Raw genomic sequence first — 12,547 nt, 5'->3', positions numbered from 1 at the left:
GCAGTGGTCAAAGTGGAGTATTGCTGGCAGACTACCCACAGCCTAAAGTTTGATCCAGATAGGGCTGAAGATTGAATCAGCCTTCCATCTTTTCAAGTTCAGTAAAATGAGGACCCAGATTGTTAGAGGCAATATGCAAATAATACTAACATTGTAAACTGTAAAGCACTGTGGGGTGATACATAAACCTAGAAGCTATTGCTATGGTAATGCTATTATCACTGTTTCCTAGATAGGTGATTTTTCTGGATTTTGGCAACTGCTTGGATTTTAACAGTTCAGAAACTGAAATTGTTTAAATAAATTTAAACCATGCCATGCATATTTCTTCTTTCTGGTATACTGATAAACACTTGGTTCTGTCTTTTAGCTGGACAAGTTTGCCATCCCTTCTGCTCAAATATAGGCTGCTGGGGCCCAGGACCCTTCCAGTGCTTTTCTTGCCGTTATTTTATCCGCCAACAGGAATGTGTAAAACATTGTAATATTTATCAAGGGTAAGAGTTTCAAGCATCCCATGTAATGAAGAAGTGAAATCCTTTCAATTCCATAATAATGCTTTTTGAGAAGATGCTTAATAAGATTTTGAAATATTAAGTACTTTTCCTAACACACACACACACACACACACACCAAACCCCCTTACCAGTTGAGCTGTGCAGATCTTTGATCTCAACAAATTATAGTCATTCAAGCTAATAACTGATAAAGATTCTGAAAATGAACTACTGCAATGTTAAGAATGCAGTGCTAAAACATTTAACATAATTAGTTCCTATAAAAATATTTTTCTTTGTTTCCTGCTGCTATAGTTTTCCAAAGTTAAGTAATCAATTGAGGAAAAACAAAATGAATGCACAATATGAAACTTTTTAAATAACTTTATTTAAAGGCAGATGTTTTACAAAAAAAAAATCCTACATATATTGTGTTGATCTAAATAGCAAATTATAGGTACACTGTAACCAGTAACAAATAATAGTTGTTTAAGCCATCTGTTTCAGTTATCACGTTTTAATAATTCATTAAATGGTTTCAGAGATGAGATTCTCTAACAGATAGAACCTGTTAACTTATTTTTATGTGTATTTAGGCCACTATCACTACATAAAACCTAATTTATCAAAACATTATGGGAGCCAAAGTGATTTTAGCATAATTGTGTTATTTATAGTCTTATAAATATATGTATTATGAGCTCCCTCTCCTTGAACTTATGTGTTGTCTATTTATCAAAACCCTTTTCATTTTATCATCAGAATTATCTTTGACTAAAATGATTTTATATTAGTCACAGAATTACCTAAATGAAACCATAAAGTGTTCAGCAATGTCCAATGAACACAGTAAAATATCTATGGGCATTTCTAATATTGCAAACTTACCTGGAAGTGCTTCTCTCTGATATTTCCCTACAATAAATATAACTTTTTTATAATATATCTTCTTTTTAATAGTTATGACATGGTCAGAATTCTTTGTCTATCTAAATTTGAATAATATGCTTTCTTAGTGTTGACATATTGGAAGATAATATGTTTTTCTTTTGGAAGATAAGGATTGTCAGTGTGGTAAAAGCTTGTCAGGATGATTAACTGCTTTAAATTGTCTCATTATGATGCTTCTATGACTTATAATTTTGTTCTGAGATTATTAGCTGTTAATAAAGCACAATATATTGAAAATCCACTTAAACAGAGAAGAAATATAACGCAAAGAAAAACGTCTCAAATATAATTTTTAAGGACATCAGTTAAAAATCAAAATATGTTAATGTAATTTGTAATGGTTTAATTCATCATGCCAAAGCTCTGTTCTTACCCAACGACAAGTAATAGCTTACGATAAAAAAGTTTTGCATTTTAAGAAAGGAATAATTATAATAAAAGGAAGTCAGAAAAAGTAAAAGAGGGATCCATCATTAGTTTAATGTATACATATTTCTTTTTTTTAAAAAAATGTGGTTTAAGTAAACATTTTAGAAATAGCTTTAGTAAAAATGTCTTGAAAAGTATGAGACTGATATATTTCTTTTTCTATCCCTTTTAGAATGCCTCGAGAATATGAACAAAATTCTAGTTGCTTTCCCTGCCATTCAGAATGCCTTGTGCAAAATTCAACTGAACCTTATTTAACTTGCACAGGACCTGTAAGTGCACATACTTTAGTAGTTCTTAGAATATTTCTTAGAATATTTGAGTATATGCAAATATCAGTGTGCTCACAAATAAATAGATTAATATTCAAAGGATACATATCATTTTACTGTAGGGACCTAAAAGTATCCAATCCTAAACTTTTTTCTCAGCCTATATCAGCGATGGTGTACCTTTTTGGCCATAAGCGAGGGGAGCACAGGAGGGTCGTGCACGGACGTGCCACACCCATAATGCAATGCTTGACCCCGTACATGTGCGCAAGGCAGGCGCAACCTCCCCATTTTTTGCATGCTTTTTTTGCTCTCCCCAGGCTCTAGAGGCTTTATAGGAGCCTGGGGATGGCGAAAACAGCCTCCCCCACCTCCCCAGAGGCCCTCCAAAGGCTTCAGGAGCTTTCGCAAAAAATGGCCCTATGGGCAAACTGGAAGTTCAGGAACGGACTTCTGGTTTGCTCGTAGGGCCAGTTTTAGCCCTCTGAAGCCTTCAAGAAAGCCTCCGGAAGGCCCCTGAAGGCTCCGAAGGGCTTAAACCGGCCCAAGAGCAAACTGGAAGTGATTTTCAGTTTGCTCATAGGGTCATTTTTCGTCCTCCAGAGCCTTCAGGGAAGCCTCCGGAAAGCCCCTGCAGGTTCCGAAGGACTTAAACTGGCCCTACAAATAAACCAGAATTCCATTACCTGTAGGGCCGGGTTTTTGCACTCCGGAGGTTTCAGGGAAGCTTCTGAAGCCTCCAGGGGGCCTCCGGGGGCCGGGGAAGGCTGTTTTTGCCTTCCCCAGGTTCCTATAAAGCCTCTGGAGCCTGGGGAGGGCGAAAAATGGCCTCAAAAAAAGGCTAAAGTCAGCTGGTTACCTTTTGTAGCTATAATTTCAAATATTAGTTTTCAATAATTTTTATCATTTTTAAAAATATTTAAATTGTAGTGGCTTTAAGCCTGGGGTTTAAATTGTGCTGCTTTGTCTTAAAATATTGCATTAAATTACTATTCTTGTGTTATCCCAATTTCTACAAACTGTGAATAACATAATAAAAATGCCAGAAATCTAACCAGACAGGTTTCAAGAGAATTAGGAAGAGCCACCACCAACTAAGAAAGGTTCTAAAGCCTACAAGAATTGATCTAAAAAATCTAAGCATGGTTGGAATTCATTAGATTGGGGAATCACAGTATAATCTCAGCTGAACACTTGATTGCGAAGTAAAACAAAACACCCATAGATGTCTCCAATGACATCACTATTAGTTGAATTCAACTAACATGAGATTTTTTTTCCCATGGGGATCACAAAAAAGAAGGAAGTTTGGTTAACACAGGATGGAGCAGAGATGTTATTCCGGATGTTGCATCCAGAATTACTGAAAAATATTTTGAAGAGCTCTATAAGCAATGATTTCTCTACTCATTTGGATTCAGCCAAATATCATGCTTACTACAAAGTGCATGGAATTTGCACCCAAGCTGCATTCTGAAATGAAAGAGCTCAGATTCTCATGAGGCAAGAGTGTCACCTATTGGGGAAGGATATGTTTCCCAGTAGAGTTGTTTTCCTCTGGTAACATTGAGGTGTGTGTGTGGAATTAAAAGGAGAATTGTAAGATTTTACCTAGCCTGGTAATGAAATATTTGGAAACCAACCCAAAAGCTCAGGGAACAGACTCCACCCTTATCCTACACACAAGCTGCAGATATTTTCCATGCAAGAGAGTTGGGAGTGTTTTGCTGTGAGTTTTGATTATCGTCAATACGCAAACAGCTACACTTCTTCAACGAATGCCTTTGCAAACAAACAACCCCCCAAAACATACCCTACTGACCACGAATCAACCACCCATAAATATTGAAACTAGTCTCCCAAAACAGGTGCAAATGCTTGATTCATGATCACTGAGGCCCACAATTGCCTGGAAAAATGCCAACGCATCATTGACAAACAAAAACCACATGCCTCAACTCCATCAGACAGGACCTGACAGTCGGGCCTTAAATACATGATCCACAAGAATACTAACAAAATACAAATGCAAAAATGCAGTTCATTACAGGAGAAACTCAATACCATCACCCCAAAACCATAAGACAATAACTCAGAACTATGCATCAAAAATCTATCCAGCAGACACCCCCATCAGACCATCTTCACACATGGCCTCAATTCAAGGCCATTCCTAGCCAACCTTGAATGCATTCTAAAAACAAACCATCTGGACCAAAAAACACCAAGATCTCAGGAAGAGAATCATCTCCAACGTACAATGCATCAAGCGCATAAAGTGTTTTTCTCAGCATGCCTCTGAGAAAACCGGCAGTAGCAGCAGCTGGAACCCACCCCTGATCTGTAGTGGTGTAGGGTTTACTGCCTAGGCACAGGGTTGGACTAGATGACCTCCAAAGTCCCTTCCAACTCTGTTATACTATTGTACCTATTGGATTCACAAACTAGTAAAAACTCAGCAGAGAAAAACTGAGACACCTGATCAATTACTCAACCCATTCAATAAACTTCACAGAACAATTTCTTCAACTCATCAACTACACCAAGAACAACAAGGAAGAAATAATGGTCTCCTTTGATGTCACAACCCTCTTCATCTCGATTAACATTGGCCTGGTTAAACAAACCATATATAACCTATTCACCAAAATCACACCCACAAAGATCACTCTGTCACAGAACACTCCATGTCCATAGAAATCGTCCCTGAAACTTCTGGATCTATACATGCTTCAAGTTCAAAGGGAAAATCTATAAGCAAATCCAAGGCACTGTGATGGGATCAGCCATATCAGGCCTAATAGAAGCAATCATGCAACAACTCTAATCCATAGCCCTACCTACCATCTAACCAAAATTTTGGATTTCTACATTGGCAATACCTTTGTCATCATGGAATGTTCCCAAATTGAAGAAACATACTACCTATTCAATAACATATGCCCCAGGATCAAATTCACATGTAAAGAAAAAACAGACAAAAGTATCCCATTCTTTGACTTTGACATAAGAAGACTAGACAATGGGAAACTGGGAACCCGTGTCTACCACAAACTCACTCACAGGGACCAGATCCTCGGTTCTGCAAGCAATTAGCCCAGTCACAAAAGAAGCTGCATCCAACCCTAACCCTCTTTGGAAGGTCCAGGACATACTGCAGCACCACAGCACTAAGAAAAGTGGAATAGAAACAGCTGCTTGCAATCTTTCTCTTCAATGGCTATCCGAAAAACTTTGTATTCCAAAACACAGCACCCAAATTACAACGCACTACACAGCCAACCACCCTGCAAAAACTAACCCTGCCATACACAGAAGGGGTGTTGGAAATGATCGTCAGAATCTCCAATCTCTAGGAATCACAATAGCCCACAAACCCACACCCACATCCACCAGTAATTATCCAGAAACAAAGACAAGTTACAGAAGGATGAAAGAAACAATGTAATTTACAGAATCAACTTTAACAATTGCAAACAATTCTATGTGGGACAAACATCATGTCAATTGAAAACCAGAATACATGAACACCAGCTGGCAGTCAATTGACATGTTCCCAAATCCCTAATAGCTATCCACACTGACATCAAACAGCACTAATTCAATTGGAGCAATACACGAATCATCAGCCACACTACTACCTGCTATGCTTGTGAGTTTATCAAAGCCAGGAACTCCACAAGCAATTCCCTCAACAGAGATATTGACCTACAACCACCTATGAACCCTTGAGAATTCAAATGAACCACACAACCAACCAGCAACAGCACCAACTTTCAGACAATCCATACAACACCCCCAAGCAGCACTTCACCTCCCAATGACCTTCACCTGATGTGACCTATACATCACACAACTCATCACAAGACCCTTAATATGACTCTCTCATCATCCCTACTGACCACATAACGCCCTTATTAGCAGAACACCACCAATACTAACATTCCCTAAATTCCACTGAAAATAATACCTAGCCTGGTAACAAAACTTTCAGAAATCAAACCACAAGCTCGGAAAATGAACCCCCACCCTCAAAAGATTTTTGGAAATTTGTAAAGACTATCTGGAAGTTGACTTATATTATAAACTTCACATTGGCATGAAATCAATATGTTTACTTACAGTAGTGAAATTGTAGAAAATTGTACTCTGTATTCAATTGTGCCTCAATAATAATAATAACAACTATTCACTTGTAATTTCCAGCATCATGAAAACATTATCTAATACATTTCTAACCATTTTCTGATACTGCTGCAAAATATTAAGCATGAATAAATTCCTCTTTTTCCTTTCAATTCTTCTGAAAAATTGAAAGGCAGAGTAGGACATAGTTGGAGATCTGCAATCACTGTTTCTAATTACAAATAATTCATCTAAGCACTTTATATCTATTTTTCATTGCAACTAATCAGGAAGGATATCAAGCAAATTGGATTTGATTCATTTTGCCCGGAAGGGAGAGAAGATATGTTATATTTAAATGTCTTGATTAGCCCATTAGAAAAATATCAGCTTGAATTATCTTTATAATTGTAATTAGATAAAGCAGATGGCCCTGGCTTTTCCTACAAAATAAAGTATATAATTAGTATGTTCTTTAAAACTTCCAAAGCTACAAAAACCTACAAAATATTTAACATGCTACAGAAAAATAATAATAATATTTTTTAAAAAAATAACTGTTTTTCAAAAATCAATAGGCTATTGAAGTAATAAAAGATACATACAATATTTTATCTTCTGACCTGAAGATATTTCAGATTTTAAAATCCATCATTCTCACCCTGCAAGATTTCTTTTGTCCACACATTTGATGGTGTAGTTTGACAAAGCCTGATGATTTCCAAATGTATTAATGTACATGCAAATGTATTTCATATCTACAAAAAATGCTGTGCTTCTTGTCCAGGGTCCCGGCAACTGCTTGGAATGTGCTCATGTAATAGATGGCCCACATTGTGTTAAATCATGTCCTGCTGGTATTTTGGGAGAAAATGATACCTTAGTCTGGAAATATCCAGATGAAAATTTAGTATGTCAGTTGTGCCATCCAAATTGTGTTCGTGGGTAAGCGATTTTTTTTTCTCAATTGAAACTTAATTGAACGGATAATGTTGCAATGTTATAAAATTTCAATATATGAACAAAACAGAACCTTCACTTAATCAATGCAGAATCAAATATAAGTACAACTTATGCTATAATTTCTCTATATATTTTTTATGGTTTAAAATATTTTTAGTTTGGTATACAATTAGTTTTCTACTAGAGAAAAAATATCAACTTTAATGAGGAAATTTATTCAATATAATTACATGAGTAAAAGCATTATTGTAATGTTGCCCAATATTACCATTTCTTCTGATTTAAGCCTCCCCATAGCTATACTTTTCAGAAATCCACAAGATATTGGGATTATTCTCTTAAACTATTTAAGTTCTTCATTTTATAATGGCCTATAACAAAGCTAATTTTTTGAGAATTGGAATTGTAGTGACATCTGGTGGATAGTTAATATAAAGTATTTCATGGAGCACTAATTCCTAGATTGTAAACCAGTCTAGGAATTATGAGTCCATAGAGATTAAATCATATTGATTTTATACTGATAATTGTAATTTGGTGTTAGTAATAACAGTATTCCACAAGAAAAAATCCTAGTTTTTCCTTGAATGTTACTGGAGCTAGGCTATCATGAATGTAAAACATCTCTACATAATTAAATGTTTTGCCTTATTCTTAAAAGTAATGTAATCACAACACAAAATAGGTTCATGTTCTAAAGTTGTAGTTATAAGAGTGATCCTCAATGAAACATGATTGTATAAACCGATGTAAAACTTGGAATGCAGAGATTATTAAACTGATTTGATTTACAAAGATTATTTCACAATTCAATCTATAGTGATACTTAGCAGATTTTGATCACTATTCAAGATGATTATCCAGCTGGTGTTTTCTAATATAAAATGACCATTGGTTAATAGTTTTAATTGTTTGCATTGTCACAATGATGTTGCAATACATCAGTAATTGTTCCTCTTTTGTTATTGCAATTGCTAGTAATAAGCCAGAAGGAGATAATATTACAGTCAACATTAATTATTATATGTATAGTGATAGGGATCTGCCACAGAGATGGGAAAGCTATAGGAAAGACTAGGACTATTGTCTAGACTGGAAAGTAAGAAAACATTTCAGAAGAAGTGAGTGGCAAACTACTTTGGTACTATTGCCAAACACACCCATTGGGGGGGGGGGGGAGAGATGTGTCCAGGAATAAAGTTTGAATTAAAAGACAACATGACTTTGTTTGACTTTGGGCATAAGCAAGCAATCTGTAAGGACCTGTCCAAACTGGTCCCTCGGGAAAGCAAAAGTCTTGACTCCATTGAGTTGAATTAAAAAAAAAAAACAAAGTGGTTGCAGTAAAGCCAGGTAGAATCTAAAGATCCCACACAAAGCAAAAGCAATGTTCCATTTCCCCAAACCCAACGCCCTGACCAGTCCACTGGCAGCTAATGTGATGCTACAATGATGTTTTGAGAATGTTGAAGTACTGGGCAGGTAACAGATCACTCAAAGGACACGACTGCCTTGGAACCAGGCTGGAATCAGATGGGAGGGGTCTGCTTTGTCTCCCAAAACAATTAGGAAGACAATTCCCTTTCCTAATCCCTAAGCAAAAGAGCTTGCAAAAAATGCCAGCAAGTCTTCCCCCTCCCCCACCAACAGAATGGCAGGACACAATGGTGTACCTGACATGTTGCTGACCTGTCCTGTAGAACAACAAAAAATAAAAAGGGAGAGAAGAAGGTTAAAACAGAAAAAATCATTTTGGTTTATCAGGATATTTATTATGAAAGCACTTTAAAAGTTTAAGAGCCCTAACATGGCGTTGGTCAATCCATTCAATTTGGATTTCTGGGAAATCCTTCTAAGCTACTAAATATTGAAGGTTCCCCCTATGTTTACAGGAATCTAAAATATCTCTGTTATGACTGGCTCAGGTGGCGGCCGAAGCTTAGGTATAAGGGAGAAGTGACTAGGTTTTAATAAGCTGCCGACAGTTTATTAAGATGATGCTTCCATCAAGCTGGACCTTTCCAAATGAACAGAGGAGGTTGGGAGCCTGGGAGACTGATCAAGACTCAGGTGGTCCATAGGCATCAGAAATAAGGAAGACTGGGAAGAAAGAACCAAAGGGATAACTTTCACCAAGGCAGCTGTTTTGGCCGAGATGGGAGCAACAGCCAGAGCTGGAAGAGCTCAAGGGAAATTGAAGAATTGCTTTGTGCTTTGCGTGGGACCTTCAGATTCTGCCTAAAAAACCTGCCACAGCTGGTCCCTCAGGAAAAGTAAAACTCTTGATTGCATTGAGTTGAATTGAAAGAACTTTTACTGAGAGAAAGTGGTTGCACTAAAGTCACACAGAATCTGAAGGTCCCATGCAAAGCACAAAGCAATTCTTCCATTTCCCTAAACTCAACCCTCCTGGTCAGTCCACTGGCAGCCAATGTGATGCCACAAGGATATTTTGGGAACACTGTGGTGCTAGGCAGATAACAGGTCACTTCCAGGGCAAGACAGCCTTGGAATCAGGCTGGAACCAGCTGGGAGGGAGTCTGCTCCAAAGACAATCCCCCTCCTAATTCCCAAGCAGTAATAGCAAAAGAAAAAACATGCAAAAAATGCCAGCCACCCTTCTCCTCTCCCTCCAACAGAACGGCAGGACATAATGGTGTACCTGACATGATCATGTAAAATCATTTTATCATAGCTTTATTTCAGGATTACATTTGTGGTTTGTAAAAAGCATTTTTATAAAATTAATTTGATTGAGAAATGTAGAATAATGCTTAAGGTCATTTCGGTGGTTTACCACTATGGTCCCCAGAAAGATAGTCTTTTAATTGCTTTGTTCTTAATCATCTGGGAATATAATTTAAAGTTCTGTATTCATATTGATAATAATCTCTTGGTCTCACCTACCTACTTCCATTGGTAGAATGAAGATAGAACTTTAAATATTTCTTACAGAATTATTTAAATGAAAAAAGCAGAATATCTACTATTGTTTCTTATTAAAAAGTAACATCAAGTCAACAAATTTATTTATTTATTTATTCATTCATTCATTCATTTACCAAACTTCTTTGCTGGTAGGGAGGCCTTCAGCTCGGTAATATAAATATCAAAATGTAAATATTGATTTGTGTGTGATCCACCCACTGAAGCACAAAATGAGAGTATCAGAACTCTACACCACTGGGCTGAAGGCCTGACTACCAGCAAAGATGGGGGGAAAAATAACTAAAACACATCACAGAAACCCTCAGAACATGAGGATATCCCAAGTTGGCTTTCATCTGTCCAGTTGCCTCTTGAAAAAGCACCTTTGGGACAGTGTTGTGACTCAGCAGCAGTCTTCTGTGAGTCTTTTCGGAATGCAAGATTAACGATGCAGCTGGGGCTCGTTAGTGGGGTTTTGGAGATAAAAGGACGGATGCTGCCATGCCCTGGTTGCAGGAGTCAACGTTCCTTCATGCGTTCCTTGGTTCGTATAACATTGCTTGATCATCAGTCGTGGTTTATGTAAGATACACTTGGATAAGTGCTTTGTGTTTCCTGTAACCCTGATTCAAGGCTACACTTGGAGAAGTGCATTGCTTGTAAGAGTTGTTTTGTTTTTCATTCCGTTATCTGGTCAGAGACTGTATTTATGTTATTTTTGGGTTCGAAGCCAGTCTGAGCCGAGAACTGATAAAGAAAATTTCTTTTAAGTTTGTCTGCTTGCCGTTTGTTAACGAGCCGTGAAGGGGGGACAGAACAGATTGACTCCTGCCTGACAAGCCTTCATTTCCGTAATTATGAAGCAGCTGATGGCTGAAAATAGACAAATGGCACAACAAATCGCAATGTTGTTGGATCAAATTACGCAGTTGCAGAGAGCTGTAAGACCTCCCCCCCCAGCCAAGGAGGAAGTGCCCAGTAGCCATGCCAGATAAATATGATGGGAGTCTGGCTATGTTTGCCGCGTTTCTGGGACAATGCCAGTTGTTCCTGAGTTTGAGAGCGGAGGACTTTCCCACTGACCGGATGAAGGTGGGATTCATTATCAGTTTGCTCTCAGGCACAGCTGCCCGGTGGGCCACACCCTTGCTCAGTCAGTCTAGCCCCTTGTTGGATGACTTCCAAGGTTTCTGTCAACATTTTCGGTTGATGTTTGAGGATCCCATCAAGGGGGAAACAACAACTAGGCGACTGAAGGCATTAAGGCAGGGTCGTGGATCTTTGCAGGAGCACGTAAGCGAATTCCGGCTGCTGAGTCAGGACTCAGCATGGAATGAACCAGCACTTATGGACACCTTCCAGGATAGATTGTCTGAGTCCTTAGAAGATGAACTGGTGAGGGTGGACAGGCCACCGATGTTCGACGCGTTGGTCCACCTGTGCCTCCGGATAGATGCCCGGCTGCAGAGGCGAAGGCCTCGCTGTGCATTCCAGGAGACCACCAGCATACCGGTTCAGCAAGGGACTGCAGTGGACTGGGAAGAGCCCATGGAGTTGGGTGCTGTCAGACCTCGAGTGTCACGGACAGAGATGGACAGACGACGTACTGAGGGATTGTGCTTCTACTGTGGGGATCTTGGACACCTGGCAGGGAGCTCCCCCAAGACCAGAAGGGTTGCGCGCATTGCAGCCGTCCCTCAGCAACTCACTATCAGGTCAGACAACCAGCATGTTGGTGCGGCCGTGATACCCCGTTTGCACAAGATAGCGTGCGTTCGGGGGCGTGTGGAGTCCCAGGGCAGAGGCCCTACCGAGTAAAGTAGAGAACTCTGACCCTGCAAACTCGCTTCCACTTCGGACTGTTCCACCCGTTGCAGCCTGCGCTGCCATTTGTCATCCCGTGAGCATACAGTCTCTGATATGAGATGCGCAGCGGGGTGACGACTGGGTGGAGTGACAAAAGGCGGAAGTGGGGCCAGCGTCCCCATGGACTTTGGAAGGGGATCTTTTGAAGTGTCAGGGCCGGCTCTATGTTCCCGCAGGGCACATCCATCGATGGGTGCTCGCGCAGATTCATTGCGCGTCTGCATCAAGACATTGGGAGTTTGTTTGGACGTTGCGCCTGGCCTCCTGTCAATTTTGGTGGCCCCATCTGAAAAATGATGTACGGAGGTGTGTGAAGTCATGTGCCCAGTGTCATTGGGCCAGGTCTACAAGGAGAACTCCGCCGAGATTCCAGCCTTTGTCGACTCCGGTCCCTGCAACACTGGACTTTGTCTCTAGGTTCCCAGTGGGGTACCTGTGTCTTGGACCGTGTTCTGGGGAGGCCGTCACTAACCTTTCTGGGCTGCACCCTGATCATCGAAACCGGGGGAAGGGCTC

The 12,547-nt window shown here is 39.4% G+C and overlaps 1 protein-coding gene across 3 annotated transcripts in view; it reads left to right on the top strand.

Moving 5' to 3' along the window:
• Positions 1 to 12,547, top strand: part of EGFR (epidermal growth factor receptor) — a 197,037-nt gene that overhangs the window by 150,810 nt on the left and 33,680 nt on the right. For all 3 annotated transcript variants that reach the window (XM_032238167.1, XM_032238166.1, XM_032238168.1), the window contains exons 13-15: positions 371 to 497; positions 2,050 to 2,149; positions 7,062 to 7,219. In XM_032238167.1, the coding sequence (XP_032094058.1) occupies positions 371 to 497; positions 2,050 to 2,149; positions 7,062 to 7,219 (385 nt within the window). The remainder of the gene's footprint in view (positions 1 to 370; positions 498 to 2,049; positions 2,150 to 7,061; positions 7,220 to 12,547) is intronic.

This window comes from Thamnophis elegans, chromosome Z (genome assembly GCF_009769535.1).
Source record: "Thamnophis elegans isolate rThaEle1 chromosome Z, rThaEle1.pri, whole genome shotgun sequence".
Classification (NCBI taxonomy): domain Eukaryota; kingdom Metazoa; phylum Chordata; class Lepidosauria; order Squamata; family Colubridae; genus Thamnophis; species Thamnophis elegans.
The sequence above is the reverse complement of the archived record's forward strand: the minus strand, read 5'-3'. Positions and strand labels throughout refer to the sequence as shown.